The sequence below is a fragment of the Rhyacophila brunnea genome, unplaced genomic scaffold (genome assembly GCF_057557595.1).
Source record: "Rhyacophila brunnea isolate RB1 unplaced genomic scaffold, BYU_Rbru_1.0 scaffold_8, whole genome shotgun sequence".
Taxonomy (NCBI): domain Eukaryota; kingdom Metazoa; phylum Arthropoda; class Insecta; order Trichoptera; family Rhyacophilidae; genus Rhyacophila; species Rhyacophila brunnea.
Window position 1 is genome coordinate 11,981,661 of NW_028233350.1, and position 20,059 is coordinate 12,001,719.

The window sequence follows — 20,059 nt, forward strand, 5'->3', positions numbered from 1 at the left end:
CGTATTAGGTCAACGTAATGTTACTTCTTATTCATCGGGTCAGGATCATATATGACTGAGAATGGTGACCCGGATGATTTGTCCGTTGAGGCAGCCTTCATCCCTTTCCGCATTTAACCGCTTATATGGCATGGTATTCTTAATTTGAGCTGTTTATTCAGAGGAAGCTCTTCTTCGTCCCCTCCAATCTTCGATCTGGACAAATAGTTGTTCGATGTTGTAATCCTCCATGCGGGCAGCAAGAAATAACCAAAAAATGTGAGAGTCCAGCGCAGACTAACTACTAAGAATCGTCTGTATTTTTCGCCATTCACGAAAGACTTAGCATCCGCCTTCAGCACCACAAATGCATATTATATTCTCTGTCTCTGACCTTTACTGTCCAGCTCTCAGCGGCATATACATACTTATACAAATAAGGAAGACAAGCGATCTTACTAGACTAATTTTGTTCGGTTTGAAGAATGGTTGCAGATTTGTTTTTTACCATTGCTATTGATTCTCCTTTCGACGTTAGCCTGGAACCTAGATAACCATATTCACTGACCATATTTATGACTTTCGGCAGAAGACTGGGTTGCTGAATATTATTATTACAATCTATGAAGATCAGTTTCGTCCAATCGTGGTGATAATAAAAGAAACGTTTAGTTTTAATATCCCCACGCGGAATGCCTAAAAAATAGGAAAGCGCGGCGTGGACGTCACAAATCGACACAGACGGTTCATTATATAATATATAGGTACCTAATCATAGATGATTAAGTACCTGCATATGAAGCGCCTAGTTTCAAAAGCTCCTAACCTAAAACGATTTTAGGTAGTTCTGAGAAAAATGAGAAAAACTATTTTAGGTAGTTTTGAAAAAAATGAGATAAACTCGTATCTATTAAATCTGTGAACTTTATGTAAGTATTTATTTTTTAATTCGTTACATTCCAAGGAGTATTTTGGCTTTTCATTTTAGGGGTATTTGAAAAGCACACCCAACCATTTTAGCACGTTTTGAAATTTACCCTAATTTTTGATCATACGTATTGACGGTTTTTGACGTTTTTTAAAGGTCAATCTTTGACCATCATATAGGTAACAAAAATATCCATTTAAATACATATCCAACTCAAAAATTTTCAAAAACCGTTTTAGGGGCTTTTGAAACTAGGCGCTTCATATATGAATAGAGATAACGTTTCGTTAAAAATATTAAATAAAACATATTTTTCGGAAAAAAAACTTCATAATTATTGTTAAACCTTAACTATACTTATGCCTTATTTTGTTGATATATTATGTGTAGTTATTTCTTATATAGAAAACATCTAGAACAAAAAGAAATTATCGATGATCTTATAGTTAGAAACTAAGATTAAATCTTAGATATAAGATTAAAATAAATATCTTGCAATCGATAAAAAACGTGTTTATTCTTATGTTTTAGTAATTTAATAATTAATATGTGATGACATAATGTACTTATATGTATTTATTAAAAATAATTCAGATTTACATAGATATAGATATTAATCATCTGTGTGCCTATATGTAATAAATTATTAATCAATTCAACTGAAGTATGGTTATTGATAAGAACGATAAACAATCTTTACAATTTTGACTATTAGTAATTGTATTGTAAATAATGTGGGGAAATTAGTGATACACATGTCATTGATAATAATAATTAATATTAATCTCAAGTCCATCACTTACAGCGTTCGCACGTCACTCTATATCAGTGGTTCTTAACCTTGTTGGAGGTACTGACCCCCACCAGTTTCATAAACGCATTACCGAACCCTTCTTAATTGGTAAAATAAAATATGATTTTTTCAAATTCAACCATTAAAACATCATTCTCACACAAAAACATAATAATGAATATGTACTGCAAATCAGTGTGACTTCTGCTGTTGCGTTTCAGAGACCAGTTCAGAAATGCGCGGCTTCACCTTGACAAGTGCCACTCTCATGTCATTTTCGCAACAAAGTCTGTTCCTTTTCTTCGTTTTTATGTCCAGCATCCTCGAAAAGGATTGCTCACAAAGATATGTTGTAACAAACGGTATGAACATCTCCAGAGTTTTAGCAATAACAGGGTACGTTACCATTTGTTGACACCAAAACGTTGAGAGTGTTGTTGTTCTGAAGAGTAACTGTTGAACTTGGCTCTGCTAAATTTCAATGATTTCAATGATTTCATCGAGGTATTCATCGAATTCACGAATCATATGAGTCGGGTGTATGTCTTGACCTCTGCCGAATCCCTGATACTGACTCACCGAACCCAGGTTAAGAACCACTGCTCTATATGCAATGTAAGCTATCAAGCTACAGAACTCGTGGTCTTCCCGTAGTATGTTCATTTTCTGATTATTTAGTGTATCCTTCCTATCGTACTCGTTGCGTTGATAAATTTGACAATGTCAGACAATGCTTGTCTAGCTCGTGGTTGTATCGTCGTCGCCAGATACCATCCTCGCAGATGGAGCCAAAGATATTTCACAAGATATTTTATATTGTATATTAATCGTTTGAGAAGCTTACTTGCGAAGTAGAAAAATTTGGCATTAAAATGAACACTTTAAAAACTCAATACATGCTATGCTATCCTCCGAAATCGTAGATCCGCTGCAGCTACGTGGAAATATTAGATAGGAAAAGATTTATACGGGAAAATTAACCACTAGATTTATTTTCATCACTGACAATGTAAAGAAACATAAATCAAAAGACGAATAGAGACAAGTGTTACTTTGGAATATGTAAACATCTGAAATCCAAAGTGCTACAAAAAATCACAAATGCGAAACAGTATTTAAGGCCAGTCCTCACGTATGGTCACGTAAGATAGGTCAAAAAGGACAATTCATTTGAAAGAAAGCTTTTGAAAGAAAGCTCTTGAAAGCGATATTTGGAGCAAAGCATGACGATGGAGTTTGGCGTATAGATACATCACAACCACGAATTTTTACGTGGTGGGGCTCAAGATGCGCAAGCGATCGGAACTCCGAATTGGATAAGGATTGCATAGAATAGACCGGACCACAGTCAACAACTTGAGGAAGCCAGAGCCAATTCCGGACAGTGGCGCCACAAATAATGATAATATATGATTGATTATGTATGCTAAAAGAAAATATTAAGATGCTAGATATAATCACTCTTCACAGCGTCACTCTAAATCAGTGTATGTCAAACTGTGTGCCGTGAGAGGTTCTAGGTGTGCCACGAAAGAAGACATCTGTGAATCTATCCGTATTGTGTATTACACTTTATTTATTTTAGTAATTTCCATCATTTGATTATGTACGGGGTCAGTAATTTTGCTGCACAAACACCTGACATTAATTATGTAACTTTGAAAATGATCATGTGCATAAAGCCTCATTTTTTTGAGCATTCTGAGTTTCGGTTTGGAGTCGGATATGTTGTCGTTCAGATCGTCGTCTTTTCGAATTAGGTTGTACAGTGCTCATGAAAATCAAATTTAAAAAAACGCGAACAATTACAGATGGTAGATGAGGAGTTATGTATTCAATCAATCAATCAATCAATCAAATTTATTTATTTTACATATAGTGAATATAACAAATTATAAATTCAAAGCGTTCACGACATGACATAAAATAAGTGTTAATAATTTTTAAAAATAAAAATACAGAGAATAAGTAATAAAATAAGAAAATAAATAAAATAAGTAACAAAATAAAAGTAGATGGAAGCACACAGAGTGAACTTTGATAGACCCTATCTTAAAAACTTATAAAACAACGTCGACCTAAATTCACCCTCACGTAAGTGGAATATATCAATATCCGAAGCGATTTCATTAAACATGGTTACTGCCCTCCCAATTTGCATTACTAATGGCAGGTTAGTTCTGCACCGTGGGAGAACAAGCAATGGATGCCCTCGATTCCTAAGGTAATTATCAGAGACACACAAGCCAACACCACCAAGAATGGCAGAGTTCACATTTACGCCGCGTATAAGTCTGAAAAAATATGTAGCTAAATAAAGATCCCTTCTAAATTGTAAGCTACAGTATTTAAGCATCCCTAAGAGAAAATCAGTCAGATAGAGCCACGGATAATATCCATACAGCCGAAAGAAAAGGAGTCTTAAAAATTTCTTTTGGACTCAATCTTAGTTAAAGTCGCGTTCTCACATAACTCCTTCTCAAAATTAATTGAATTTTCTCACCAATAAAATTATTGTCTATTGATTGCCTACTTAATACCGATGTATAAGTAAAATATAATATATAATTATGATCTATGACATGTTGATAGTTGTTACGACTACAAAAAATATATAAGTAAAAAACTCTATTTATTTTTTGAGGGATTTTTATTTGGTGTGCCATGAAACAAATTCCTCTTGCCCAGTGTGCCGTTAGGTAAAAAAGTTTGGCAGACACTGTAATCTTAATTATTAATAATCTCTGAGGACGACGCTAGACAATGGTTATTTGGCAAAAAACGTGGCAAAAACATGATGCTGATAAGTAATAAATTAATAATCCCTTATCTATCCCAATATGTATTATCTATGTAGGTATAATGCAATCATTTTTCATTAGAGTTCCAGCATTTCTTTTATGCCTGCAATTATTTTCATTGTCAGATGCTTTCCAGATACATACAGAGACACCTAGTGAGTAGATTACGAGATAATCAATTAAATAAACGTCACTAATAAATTACCATTGACAGACAGATAAAGATAAATTAATATCGATTGCTGTATAAAATAAAGATTTTTATCTACAGCTTATCAAAGTAGCGCCAGATAATGGGGTAGGTATTATTAATTATTATACTAGACGATTTTTTACAATACTTATTAAATAAATTATGCTTTATACATTTTACCATAGTAAATGTGTAGGGTTAGGCCAGGGGCCGGCAAACCGCGGCTCGCGAGCCACATGCGGCTCTTTGGATATTGGTGTGCGGCTCTTTGCCAAATTTCCATTGCAAAAGTCGACAATAATTTTTCAAAGTGTTATGGACCTCCAAATTTGTAGGTCTTGCCACCAAAATTGGAGATTTATACTTAGAGAAAGAAAAATGCATTTTATGTTCACAACACAAGTGGAGCGCTCTAAAATATCTACAAAAGGTAGATACCACTATTTTTAATACATGTAATAGCTTCCGAACTCATATTCGAGTCTACATAAAACGTATGTAAACAATCATTTTCAAAAATGAACAATATAAATAGCATTTAGAGAAGCCTAAAAATCGATAAGAATTTGGAGTCGCGCCTGAAATTAAAAACTAAAAGTTACATACCAAACATACAGAAACTCTGCAAAGAAATGCATAGCAGGTCATTGCTCACATTATTTTTAAGGAATGCGAGAAAATTGTAAGTATGTAATTCATATTCAGTAAAAATTATAAGTATTTATAATTTCAACAATAAAAACATATATTTACTTTAGTTTTATTCGGGAAATCTTCTTCGCCTAATAAGTAAACAATTATAAAAAGTAATTAATTCATTTAAATAAATCATATTTATAAAAATATACGTACGGCTCTCGATTTTTTTTTTGACCGTTGTGCCACTCATATTTGGCTCCTTTGGTCCAAGAGTTTGCCGACCCCTGGGTTACATCAAGTAGATACCCTCGGTCGATAACATTTTTTTAAAGAAACAATTATTGAATTGGTACGACGATCGATGCATTCAGTTTACCAATTATGGATTATACCTTCCCATTATTTATTTGTTTTATATGTTGTAGGTAAGTATATTTAGTGACATTTCTCATTAGCTAATTTTTATTAAATTCCAACACATTGACTTAGTTCCATTGTCTACGAGTAATGACAATTTAATGAGCTTATTGAATGTACACGTCTATATATTATATTTTATTTTTATAATTGATCCATTACTTAGTAGGTCATAAATAAGGTTTTTACATTATTTTACTATATTCATTACCATTCATTTCCTTTGGTGAGTACGCGTAGTGCATGAAGATACCGAAAGGCGAAACCCGGATCGCAAAAAAAGACTCGAATCGAATAGTATAGAACTAAATCAATTATATTTTCTTATTAAGGGGGGACATGCTCAGCGTACGTCAAAATGGAGCTTTTATGCTATTTTCAAAGCATGATCCTGGACATTTATTAAACGTTGTAGATAATCTATTTACATAATTTTGAAGCCTTATTATCCTTTATATTTATTTTAAACATTTGATGACTGCATAAAGTATTTTTATTAGATAAAATAGTATTCTTTTAAGCCTCTCGCTCTAATGTTTTAGAATATAGTCATATTTCAGTACGTCCATGTGAAGTGGTGTTAAGATTTTTTTGTATTTTTAAATTTTTAAAAGCATTTATAAAACCATTAGTAAAATTTATGTCGACATTATTATAGTGAAATATTTACAATAAAAAATTATATTGACAATCTCTGTGATCCCAAATTTGACAAGAATTAGGCATTTTATTATTCAAAAAATGGGCAAGATTTACACAATATTTAAAGATACTGATTATAAGCTATGTCTTTGACCATTTAAATGTGATAAACATTCTACGAATAATGTTTGCTTTATAATAATTATTGACCTAAGAAGAATAGGTTAATATTAATTTGAAATACGCCATTTCTATTGGCATTTCATAGTGGCTAAGCTACAACATACGGCCGTAGCCATAAACGACAAACGATAAATGAAGTAGGGAGTAAGATCATGGTAACGCGCGTGTATGAACATGTACCTAACCAAAAAAAAATATTTAAAAAAAAAAACGGTACATACCACAATTATTATAATTTATAATACACCCATGACCTGTTTCGTTCTGACGGACATTATCAATTATTGGTAATGTCAGTCAAATACAATTAACTTAGGTACCTATAACGAAACATTTAAAAATATGTTTGCTGTGCGATAAAGTGTCTCGAGACACTCACTGATGTTTCTACTTTACAATATTGTTTTTACAATATAAGCTGAACCGTGTCCGGAAACGTGTACGTATGCAGTTCGCCGATCACACTTCACGGTGAATGTTGTATCAGAAATATATGACCGTATATTAAAGGCCGTCCAAACTCTTTGGGTCGTATAGTACTGACATAAAACTCATGTCTAAATAAAACACGGTTCTTGACGGTTTACACTTTACAGGAAGCCAGCTGAAAACAAATTTTGAAAATAGCCGATATACTGGATTATTTGTTAGGTTAGATTAGGTTAAGTTAGGTTTTCATTCTTGAATTTTGTCAAAATCAGCCATGAAAATTTAATAAATGTTCATATTAAATCTAATAAAAATGGAGACCGTTTAGTATACGGTCATCTCTTTTCGATAGAAAGCTAACGGCAAACTGTGGCACGGTGAAATGTTTTACGTACAATTTACATGTAACCAAGCTGAACTACCAATTTTGAAATATTCTAATTACTTAGTATGAGTATTTTAACGATAATTATAATTTATTATGGCTAATAAGAATAGTTTTTATTGCTCCATTGCTTTCTAAAATCATAGGTACATATTCAATTTGTATTTCTAGCAATTGGGTAGATCTTACGCCTATCGTAAATTTAAATTCAGTGATAAATTATTCAACCAATTTACGTCATTGAAAAGAAAGCAAATAAATCTATTATCCAACACTGTTACAATTTTCGACAAAAGTATTCAATTTTCTAGATAAATCCGACGTAATACGTACTTATGTATGTACCTATCTACTTACAGAGCCTTCCGTTTCAATTTTCACACGAGAAAATTATCCGAAGCGTTTGTATCGTAAAGACTCACAAAATTACCGAGTTGAACTTGTTATGAAATAAAATTGGCTGTTATTTAATATTTTATTTATACCTATTGTCTACGCGTTGCCATTGTGAGCAAAAAAACTTTATGGTGTCTACCCACATACAAACTTACTAAATGAATTATCACTGTAGTGAAAGGTAAACATTCCATTATGGCGAATATTTCACCTACCAGAGGCACCTAGCGGAAAAATACAAAGCTTGCAAATTTAGAATTTACATTTTTAAAGATTTTTAATTAATAAATACATACGTAAGGATCTAAAAATATTCTTTATTTAAACTCAAAAATAATCTTACATTTAAAAAAAACGTTACAAAATGTAAATTCTTTAAATGGTCCCATTTTCTTATTCGTGTCCGGAAATTTGTACTTATGCAGTTCGCCGTATCACACTTCACCGTGGAATGTATCGGAAATATATGGTCGTATATTAAAGACCATCCAACGTCTTTGGGTCGTATAGTACTGAGATAAAATTCATGTCTAAATAAAACACGGTTCTTGTCGGTTTACAGGAAGCCATTTTGAAAATAGCAGATTTACTGGATTATTAAATTGTTAGATTAGGTTAGGTTAGGTTTTCATTCTTGAAGACACATTATTGTCTGCAATGCTCCACGAACAACGCGTATTTTTTTCAACTCGGTGCTATAGAGATGACCGTATAGTACACGGTCATCTCTTTTCGATAAGAAAGCTAACGGCGAACTGTGCTACGGTGAAATGTAATACGTACAATTTACACGTAACCCTTCTTTTTACATATTATTTTGTGGTCATGTTACGTACAGAAAATATTTTTGATAAAATCATAGTTTTAAAGTTTTTTATAATTATTTTTAAAAAATATCGATTTTTATAAAAAAAAAAATGTGTATGTAGGTATAACATGAAATGAAATTCTTTCTATTTATACAGCGCTCGAAATGGAAAAGTTTACGAACCGAAGCGCTCGACAAATTTTCTGAAGATATTTATTTACATAGTCATCAAATCGTATGTGTATTTTATAAAAATAAGTGTCAGATTTTCTATTCTATGGCCTATCTAGCTCAGATGGTCAACATATTTTTTTCACGAGACGGAGCGATAATTTTACAAATTTCACGAGCCGGAACGGCGCTCCGGTGCGTTCCGTTCCATTTCGAGCCCTGTATTTATATATATATATATATATATATATCAAACCGAGCTTCAATATTAATTGTGATCATATTGAAATTTAGAACTCTATTTATATCGATTATAATCTCTTTAATTAACTAATCAATGGTAAAATAGTAATAGGTACGTACATACCTATATAATTACTATTTAAAATTAAATTCGTCCGCGAGGGCTGCGTATAGATCAAGATGGGCTTGGATATGATATGACTGATGCCTAGTAGTATATCCTGGAATCTAATAATCAATCACGGTCCAACACAATCTTCAGACGCCTATTAATTGTTAATGTTATTTTTTAATGCATGATAATAGATGACATTTTATATTATTTAATTTCCAATAAATACGATTTTATAATTAATTATAAAACTCATTTATCGATAATTGTTATAGTATTATCATTGCTATGACATTATTGCTTGTGGTTTTCTACAGCCCGATGTTGTTTGGTGAAGAAGAAGGTTCTCGAGTTGGCTTAACAGAATAAAAAATTATCATAAAAGTGTCTTCACAGATAAAAAAAAAATAATTACCTACTACATAAATATTATCTTTAGTCCGCAGTATTATTATTTTGTATTTTGTGTTTTGTTTTTAAATTTTGATAGCTACGCCATAATGACACCTTAATTATTTATAATTTTATGTTGGTTAAAGTCAATCTTTCTATATTCATCTCTATTACGATTCATCTACGAAGGTTGGCCTATCTTGTGAAAATGCATCTAACTTCGGTATTGTGATTTGTGACCATACTAAAAGTCGATTAGATATGTGGATACAAAATAATTTCTAAATATTTTATTCTTTTGAAACGGTGAATTATTGAAAAAATCTTTTTACAACATTCGATTGAACTTGATAAATAAAATAACCGTTAAATAGTGTCATAATAAGATTCATTTGCCCTATGAACGCACATTTGAATTAACTCAGGGCTCGAAATGGAACGGAACGCACCGGAGCGCCGTTCCGGCTCGTGAAATTTGTAAAATTATCGCTCCGTCTTGTGGAAAAATATGTTGACCGTCTGAGCTAGATAGGCCATAGAATAGAAAATCTTACACACTTATTTTTACAAAATACACATACGATTTAATGACAATGTAAATATCTTCAGAAAATTTGTCGAGCGCTCCGGTTCGTAAACTTTTCCATTTCGAGCGCTGAATTAACTATTTAAAGCAGAGCGTTGGAGCGGACCCTTTTTTGAAATGCTACGCTCCGGCACCTAATACTAGCTCCAGCTCCACTCCAGGGTCTGCTCAGCTCCGGATAAAAAGTTTTAATAAGTATTAGGTATATGTATATAAATGTTTAAAAAATAAGTAGTTGTAAAATAATCGGCATTGTCATTATTAATTCTATTAAACAAAATACCGACAGCAAATCGTCTCCCATTATTTGTCTCTTCTGTCAAAAAAGTGAGGTTATTTATCACTTGGCAGTGTTGCCACATTTTAAATAATTCCAGTGTTGCAAAGTGTTAAAATATACTACTTACTATTTTCATTGAATTTTAGGGCAAAAATTTAATAATAAAAAAAACATCTGGAGCAGTGGAGCACTACAAATTTTCGGTGCTCCGGGTAAAATCCCATTGCTCCAGTGCTCCGTGCTCCTGCTCCGAGCTCCGCTCCAACGCTCTGATTTAAAGCACTCTAAAATATAAATTATTAGTTAAATATTAGATAATATCATCCTTCGTATTATGTCGCTGTAGACCCCTAGTAGTATAGACACTCTTCCAAAGTTGTAGGTAGGTACTCTCCACTAGTATTTCATTCCAATAAATAAAAGTTAAACAAATCGATTATTCTCCCTGAGTGAAAAAAGTTATCAAAACATTTTACACCAGTGACAGAGTATTTTTATTCGAAACACGAAAACAATAAATTACGGAAAGTATGTCAAATTAAACGCTCTAAAATCATGGCGACAAAAATTAAATAGCGTTTTGTCGGAATCGGTAAATTTGGAGTTTCTCAACTGTGAAACAAAACTGATGTCATAATGACTACTCCGATCGACGGCGGACGACATCTTTCTGCAATATCCGCAAAAGTATTTTTTTTGTTTTTCCAAGGAAGTTTTCAATTTAAATGTTTTGGCATTGCCGTAAATATTTAATAATATGTAATGATTAAACCATGGCTTTATGACGAAAGGGTTCACGGAAAATTGACCGCGCGGATCATATAAAATATATTAAAATACATATGGAAGTGAGGTCATGAATTGGGGTAGAAAATACATGATACGCCTGCATCAGTTTTATTCCCTGACCGCACTAACCCGCTGCATAAATAATTCGAAAATGAATATGCACAATTCATAATATCTTTACCTCACCTTAGCTTACAAAATAAATCGACTCGGTAAGCGACAAAATAAATGTCAGATCATTCAAGAGGAATACCTACTTATAGAGTAAAATATCATTTGTTTCATACTACCACTCGATAATTAATTCCATCCAGCACTCGAAATGGACCATTTTATTAACCGGTGTGCTTGCTAGTTTTTCGAAAATATTAACACATTTAATAATATGTACTTAGTAATTTTATGTATTTGTTGTGTATTAGATTTTTTCGTTATACATATGCCAAGCTCAGAAGGTCAAATCGAAAAACAGTTGGCGCCGCAGACGAAAACTATGGTGTACCTACTTCACGTCATAAATATTATTTTTAATATGATTCCGATAAGTTTCTTATAAACTTTAGGAAATATATTTAAAGTATATTATAATTATATTACTTTAAAAAAAATCAGGAACCGGTATACAATATTTATTTTTCCACGAGACGGAGCGATATTATCTCGGGGATTTCACGAACAGAAGCTCCCGCTCCGGTGCGTTCCGGTCTATTTCGAGTGTTGATCCCATCGACTTTTTTTACCTATGCAATTGTTTTTTTTTCATAATTGCACAGCACAAAACGACTTTATTTTCAAATTTTCATGTACCACTGGCTTTGGCCGCGTAGACTCAGGGTTCCGTGGACCCGGTTGGGAATCACTGACCTAAACATTTCGATTTCGTTGGCTGTTGCCGTCAATTTAGTTGGTGTCGAGTGACATTTATTGTCCAGTGATGTAGGGTGACGTTGATTAATAATCAATAGATCAGTTATTATCAAATGTGCCAATATAAATGGAGAAGTAGGTGTGTAGCGTTTTGGATGGTTTTTCGTCAGTACGTCAGTCAAGAGTGGGGAAGCGTAGGAATTAGTACTTATTTTTTTTTATTTTCCTTACATTTTTTTTCTTGCATAAATGCAGATGGTGTGTTCTAAAATTTGTTTTTTCGATACAATTAAATATGAGGCATGGTTCCGTCTATCCTGTTCAAGAAGCAAGCATTTTTGTAGTGACAGCAATAAATTGGCGAAAATAATAAATGAAAGCTCGAGTGGTAATACAGTTTACTACATTTTCATATGTTTTAAAAACAAATGAGTCATGCTTTCACTTTCATTATTTTCATTTGTTTTCATACAAGTGAGTTACTTTTTTGCTACTTTTGATTCCATCATTAAACATGAATAGTAAGTAATTAAAAATAGTTTTGTGTTTTTATTATTTGCTAATATTCTTCCACAAAATACAAACTTTAATTAGGAGTAACAAAGAAACTCATTAACTGCAGTGGTGTTTTGTCCATGAAGCAGATGGGCGGTCATTCTGTCAGGAAATATGGAAATTTTAGAAAGATACTTATTTTTCACAATCTGAGTATAAAACACCAATCATAACATTACAAATTAGATTCATAATTAAAGTTAAAAAACAATTATGGGACTACAATAAAATATGTACGTAAACCAAATGTTTACAAGGGGGCCTCCAAGCCTGCACGTACCTAAAACCACCACCGATTAACAGATAAAATCAAAACTTCTGGCGGATTTTGTTGTAGTGAAAGACAAAATACCAACCAACGAAACATTGACAGCATTTAATTGACTGTAAATAGTTTTACAAAAATTTCACTAAGACCATGTTTACACTGATGAACAACATATTTGCCAACAGCGCATGAGGATGGGTTTATGTAGCGAAACAGTTGTCAACATTAATACTCAAACATCGTAAAATTGTTACAAAACATTATATTTTTGTAAATTTTACATGCAGTATTCATTCTGATTTACTAAATGAAGTGTCTTTTTTTGAGAGGATGTCGTTAGTATACAAAAAAGTCAGTAAACTCAACCCCACGAAATATAGTGGCTCATCGACTATGGAACTTATACCTGTAAACAATTATTATTAATTCCTATCTCATTTTCAATGTTATTTCTTTTGCAGGACCGGCCATTCAATGCATACAGCGGTACCACCACAACACCCAAAGAAATTAGCAATGTGACGAATAAGCCAAACGGAACTACCACAACAGTTGATGGCCCCAAGAGAAGCTTCAAACCTCCTGGACAGCCGCCACCGCCTCCTCCTGTGAGTATCAAGAAATATGGATCCTGCAATGATACAGCCATTTAATTTGATTATTTTATAAATGTAATAAATTCACTTAGATTGAATTTGTTATTAATGGATTATTAACTATTTTGAACATTGAATTGTATAAATGTCACTATAACTGCCTGTGAAAGGCATCATTATTGAGAATTATTAAATAAATAATCACAAGAAAACGCATAAGTACATAAAAATGTCATACATACATACATACATATATCATAATAAAAAACATAATGTCAAAATAAGTTGCCAATAATAGCGGTTAAAACAAGAGTTTATAGCGTTAAACTTCCAAATCGGTAACGTAAAACGTTAAGGAATAACTTTCAAGTACCTACCTATTGTAATAGAAAAACGTCATAAAACTCTCTAGTTATTATAGTCTAAACTCCTTAATACTGCCTGAGATGTCCTTATACCGAAGTGAAGTTTCAATCTCATTAACACAATCACTGCTGACCAGTTAATTCATTTGAGGCGTCTAATTACAAAAAGCGATTTTCGGAAAACAACGTTTTTATGTTTCAAGCTTCAATTACTTGTTTTAATGTGAAATTATTTTTTCCGTTGTATTCTATGTCGAAATTAGAACCAAATGGCAATTTGTTTCAGCCGATAAATTCTTAAATGTAATAAATATAGACAAAATAAAATTGGACGTAGCGCTACTTGTACCTCACTTTTTAATTTATTCCGCATAAGGCACATATTTCCATGGCACTGTCATGGCTACAGCATGGGAGACACCCTTTTCAATATTGAACATTCCCTTATTGGTTGACTTAAACACGCGCGAAATCAACCAAGCTTTAAATAATATGAAACACGGACTTGGCGCTTTTTGTAATAAATCGAGACTTAATATATTTTTTTTCGTAGGGTAATGTCGCATTTTGGAATTTATAGATCAATACATATTGTGTAAAATTATACAAAGAACATGTGCATATTTTTTTCTCGATTTTGACCAAATGTGGACTTATCGCTTTTTGGAATTAGACGCCTCATTTAGTCATGTCAAGAAACATCAAGTCACCAGGTAGTATGAAAATACAATGCATTGTTTGCGATGGGTTTTAGTTAGTGCTTTTCATATATCCAGTTGATCAACAAAAATCGACATTTGGAGATGCGGCATTAAACCCCGTTTACACGTTCATGGATTTACTGTTGACAGTAAGAAAATGTATGGGTAAACATGTATTATCCTGCAGTTGGCAAGATTGCATGCATGAATCAAACAAGTTTGGAAGCTTCCGAATTTTCATGTGACAGTAAGATTTTTTTGATCTGCGCCTGTGTAGTAGAACGATAGTGGCGAATCTGCCGGCAAAAAAACGAATTTTCAGATTGACCGATTTTCACTAGCTGTCAAATAGTACGAAATAGTACCATAAAATGACAGCATCGCGCCTCGCTCACTCTTAAAGAATGAATTGGAGAGACAGTCAACACTTTTAAGTGTAAACAGTTATTATCATGATAGTTTAAAATAATCACTATTGCCGCCAGTAAATCCATGCACGTGTGCTTGCAGCAATAGTGTGTATTTTAAGCTATCGTGATAATAACTGTTGACACGTAAAAGTGTTGACTGGCTGTTATTGAAATATCAACCTACATTTATAACAAACGTAGCTATGTTTCGAGTAAATATTGATATATTTTTTATGTTATTTTCAGATGCCAACACAGGATAAGAAAGCCAATGTAGAAATAACCAATAAATCCAATACAATTCATACAAAACCCAAAGCACCCCCTCCTCCTCCAATAAAAAGACTTCTACAAAATGGAAACGGTCATGGTCCCGTGCATCAGTTAAATAGCTTCCCGGACAGACCTCCCGCCACACCCACACCTGACTATGACACGTCATCGTTGGTGAAGGTCACCAGTAAACCGAAGCTGGCAAAGGCAAAGTCGGACGCTGTGGAAATGGAATCTCTCGAATCGTTTAAGTTGAACAATCCTTCTACCCCGACCCCCCGCCCGCCTTCCACCTACTTCATGAAGCAACAGAACGGCATGCTCACCATGAGGAAGTCAAATCCGCACGTATCAGTAACAATTGGCGAGTATCCGACCAATACGTTCCGGAAGCAGCCGTCTAAGCTGGAATTCTTGAGCAACGATAGCGTGGACGGGAGTTATAGAGCTCATGAACCGGTCGGCAGTAGGTTACAGTCAGAGTTGGTTCAAACTTTGTCCAGATCAAATCTTAAGAAAAAGACTGACACTGTAAGTATCTATCTATATTATGCATTACATTTCAGGGTAAACATGATGCTTAACATGGTGCAACTACTAGTATTTTCAAAATTCAAAATTAAGAAGATGCAAATATAAAATGCCAATATTTAATATTTCATAGTTAATATCACCAGCTTATTTACTCGTTCTTGACTCATTGTTGATTGTTGAAAGTTCCAGTTTTTATAATATAACTGAAAATTGGGCCCCCAAATTTGTGAGGCTATGGGCAAACTGCCAATCTTATATGACCTGGATATACCTGTCGTTAGTGTATAACTATAATATTACAATATATTATTCGTCACCGTTCAGGCAAAAGTCACCAACCCTCAAAAACGCATTTTTGAGTTGACTATGTCACCCGAAGCGTGCAATTATGTTCTTTAAGATGCAAAAATTACCACGGTGTTACTTATATCCGAACTATGTATTTATTTTCACTGAATGACTTTCGATAAAATCTTAACAAGCATATTAAGTCATTATAGGCGGATAGATATTAACTATAAAAAATAAATCCTTCGTTATAAAATATAGAAGCAAAAATTACTAAACTTGGTATGGTGACTTTTACTGATTTGTCATTTGAAAACTCTAATACTCATCTGAAACAGGCAACAATAACTAATCAGGGACAGTTACTTTAGCTTGTCATAATAAGATCACTTTGGTCCAGATTATTAACAAGCAAAAGTCACCAAACCACATTTTAGCCACCTCCTTCAAAACCTTCCAGATATATTAATTAGCATTAAAAAGTAAAAGTAACCTAAATAATTTATTAAAAAGACATCAGAAAATTATGTAATGTAGATAAAACCTTAAATACATTTTAATCTGATTTTACCTTCATCTCCAAACTTTGAAATTACGATATCTCGAAATAGTGTTTTTTTTGGGTTGGTGACTTTTGCCTGAACGGCGACGAATTTTAATTAAATTCAACTATATAATATTATGACTGTTAGTCATTCTTCATAATATTATTTCATTATCATTATGTACTTTTCACAAGGAAATCAAATCGATAGTTATTAATATCATTAAATACGTGCATATAATATCCATTTGAATAATTCCAAGCCACAAAAATAATAACTCTTATTAATGTGTTTATGTACATCTTTTATTTCTGTTTCATAGTATCTTTTCAATTATAATATCCAGATAAAATAAGGTATTAGGTAACTAGGTATTTATTATTATTATGTTATTTCTAAAGTCTTTCTTTTTTACATTTAACTGTCAACTAAACCGAAACTGTGGCTAAAACTGAACAAACAACCAAAATGATTATCTTGTATTCAATAACTAAGTAAAAGAATATAATTTTTACTCGAGTGTAGCATTTGGACCTCCACAGAGCACTTTTTTATGAAGAATATGTTTTTAACTATTCACCCTCGCTTGCTCTAGTCTTGATACAGACGTTGGCGACCCTCGTAGTTCAATGCGTAAGGCACAGACTACTCATCCTGATGAAATCACAATGCATTAATGTGATTTTCTCAAAGTGGTTTTTATGTGATTATTTCACTTGTACTACCATACTGTTGCTTCACTGCGCTACTGTCATTAGACCTTCTGGCATACCGTAGTGTTAAAAATAATATATATTGCATGAATAAGATGGAATTTTTGCCAGGTACAGAATTCGAACCTATACCCATGGCTTCATAGATAGGTACTTTGCCAACTACTCAACTTTAAGATTATATTAAGCCCGTAAGGGGAAACAACTAAACAAATTAATTCTAGCTACTTCTGTTTAATTAATACATTATTTGCTACCCAGCTATTGTAATAATTAATTTCAATTAAAAAATAATTAATTATAATTTTATGATCTTATTAATAGGTATTCTAAATAGTGATGTATAGATAATCTTTCATTTCTGTAAGTTGTACTTTATTTTTATACATGAAGCCTGAAAGAAGCGAAAACCAATACCGGGAACATGAATATGTAAACATTTAAATAGTTTTAATTCCATGTAGTATCCTCAGTCGTTAGTAATACTTTTTTTTCTAAATACATATAAATTTTGCAGGACAATTCAATTATTATCGGTGATGTACAAACAAAACCTTACGAGGGCACGTTTGAATCATCCCTCAGTAATGGTGAGCCAAATGAAAACTTTCATAAGAGATACGGACATGTCATTTTACCACAGCCCCCCACAATAAGTATTCCAAAAATACTAGCAAATGGAAACCCACTGTCACACAACACCCTCACGAACGGATGCGGAGACCCTAACAGAATAACCATCACTATGCCCCAACTAATGAACGGTAAACAAATGCTCTCAAAGACAGAGAGTTTACCCCATAACGGAATACTTAAGCATACCAGCCCAATGTTTATTAACGATCGTAGCTCAACCATCAAAATATCATCACCACAGCAAAAGAGCATAAAATTTGGTCAAACGTAAGAATCACACAACATTTATGCACGTGTAACACCATTGATAAACTTGCTGGCTTTGGTTTTTTCTTTCATAAAAGGGTGTTGGCGTAGTATCTCTCCAATAAATTATGATTACTTCAACCTTTCTATTTTTCTTTATTGTCAAACTACACCATTAATCTCAACTCTGACAATCTTTGACGATGATCATTGTCATTAAATAGATATATATTTTAATCGCTTATTTGAATACAGCAATCCAATTCTACGATTGACTGTGATATTGAATCACAGAATTCCATAACAGATTTCATTCTTTGACTCCTTAAATGCATAATATTTGTCACAAGATTAGTGATAAATTCTCCAACAGTCTAACTCTTTATCTATGACGTAGGCATTTAATTTATATAACGGGTCTCATTCAGTTATATTTAAAATATCAAGATGCATAAAGTTTTTTATCATTTCAATCAACAAATTCAAAAACATTGGGCCTAACCATCATTCAGATAATCGAGTTGAGTCTTGAGGTGTATTTTGGCTATAACTAAACATTTAGTTCAATTTATATACAATTTCAGTTCAAATCTAATTATGGTAAGTACGTATTCTATTGCATCAAAGCTATTGTACAATTGTTTCCTGTGTGACTTCAAGTGATTTATCCTACTTCGTAGCAATATACTGCCTGTACAAGTGCATGGATTTACTTGCACCAATAGTGTGTATTTTAAGCTGTCGCAATAATAACTGTTTACGCGTAAAAGTGCTAACTGTCTCGCCAATCTCATTATTATCCCATTTACGCATGCATGGATTTACTGCTGACAGTACATATCTCAGCCATAACAATAAAATGCATGTGTAAACACATATTGTCGTGCAAGTTGCAAGATTGCATGCATGGATCAAAAAAGTTCAGAAGATTCTAAATTGTCACGCGACAGTTATAACTTGTGAGATATCTGCGCCTACGCTGTAGAACCATAGTGGCAAACCTAAACCGCGCAGAGCATTTTTGACGAGCAATTTTCACATCCAGTCAAATAGCTCCATAAAATGACAACAACGCATCTCGCTTACGCTTGAAGAATAAGATTGACGAGAAAGTCTGCACTTTTAGATAGTTTAATTTACACACTATTGGTGCCAGCAAATCCATGCCACGTGTACAAGGTGATATTACGGTATAATGGATTAATAATTTATTATTCTTCACCTTAGTTGTTTCCTAAATTTATAAAAACGCAGTCTTTTAATGCATTATCTTAAAAGATTCTATCAAAATTAATAGTTGTTTAACGTGAATTAATTACTCCATATATAGTTCATCGATAATTTTTGCTGTACTATTTACCTAAGTCTGTAGCATTAATATTTAAAGAGTTAAAATGTCTCAAACACAAATTTCGGTGAAGGCAACAAACACAATAAAGATTATGCATTAACTTGTTTCAATTAAAAAAAAGATTTACTGCCTCCTAATATGTTCTGTTTTATATTTTACAGAACAACGGTGATTGGAGATCCTGAAGTGCCTCTCATCATTAATCGTTGACTTTAAATTAGTATTACACAACATACTAAAGATGAACTTTTATTGGGAAGGCCCTAACAATAATATAAATAAATCTATTTAAAGTTAATATATTTTAATGTAATATTCAGAATAAAATTTACTCTTCAATTTTTAGATTTTAAGTTCCTTTTTAAGTTGTTTATTTTTAACTGTATACAATTATAATAAATTTGTATAAGAAAGCATACAGCTTGTATGTTTAAAAATGTATATATTGTTTTGAGTGCCAGCAAGTAAAATAAAATGAATTTATTACAAATGTTTTCTTCTTCTTTTTCCCTGACCCACTTCCCCTAAGATACCTTAGAATTCT

At 32.7% G+C, this 20,059-nt stretch overlaps 1 protein-coding gene across 4 annotated transcripts in view; it reads left to right on the forward strand.

Annotated features, from left to right (window-relative positions):
* LOC147063915 (uncharacterized) overlaps window positions 1-20,005 on the forward strand; it is a 208,594-nt gene extending 188,589 nt beyond the window's left edge. Inside the window, exons 10-13 of one of the 4 annotated variants that reach the window (XM_085958922.1) lie at window positions 13,319-13,465; window positions 15,176-15,733; window positions 17,800-18,185; window positions 19,677-20,005. In XM_085958922.1, coding sequence (XP_085815048.1) covers window positions 13,319-13,465; window positions 15,176-15,733; window positions 17,800-18,185; window positions 19,677-19,725 — 1,140 coding nt within the window. In that variant the 3' untranslated portion in view covers window positions 19,726-20,005. Of the gene's footprint in view, window positions 1-13,318; window positions 13,466-15,175; window positions 15,734-17,799; window positions 19,650-19,676 lie in introns of those variants that run through there. The other 3 variants (XM_085958924.1, XM_085958925.1, XM_085958923.1) reach the window with 3 other exon arrangements.
* Window positions 20,006-20,059: the final 54 nt, after the last annotated feature.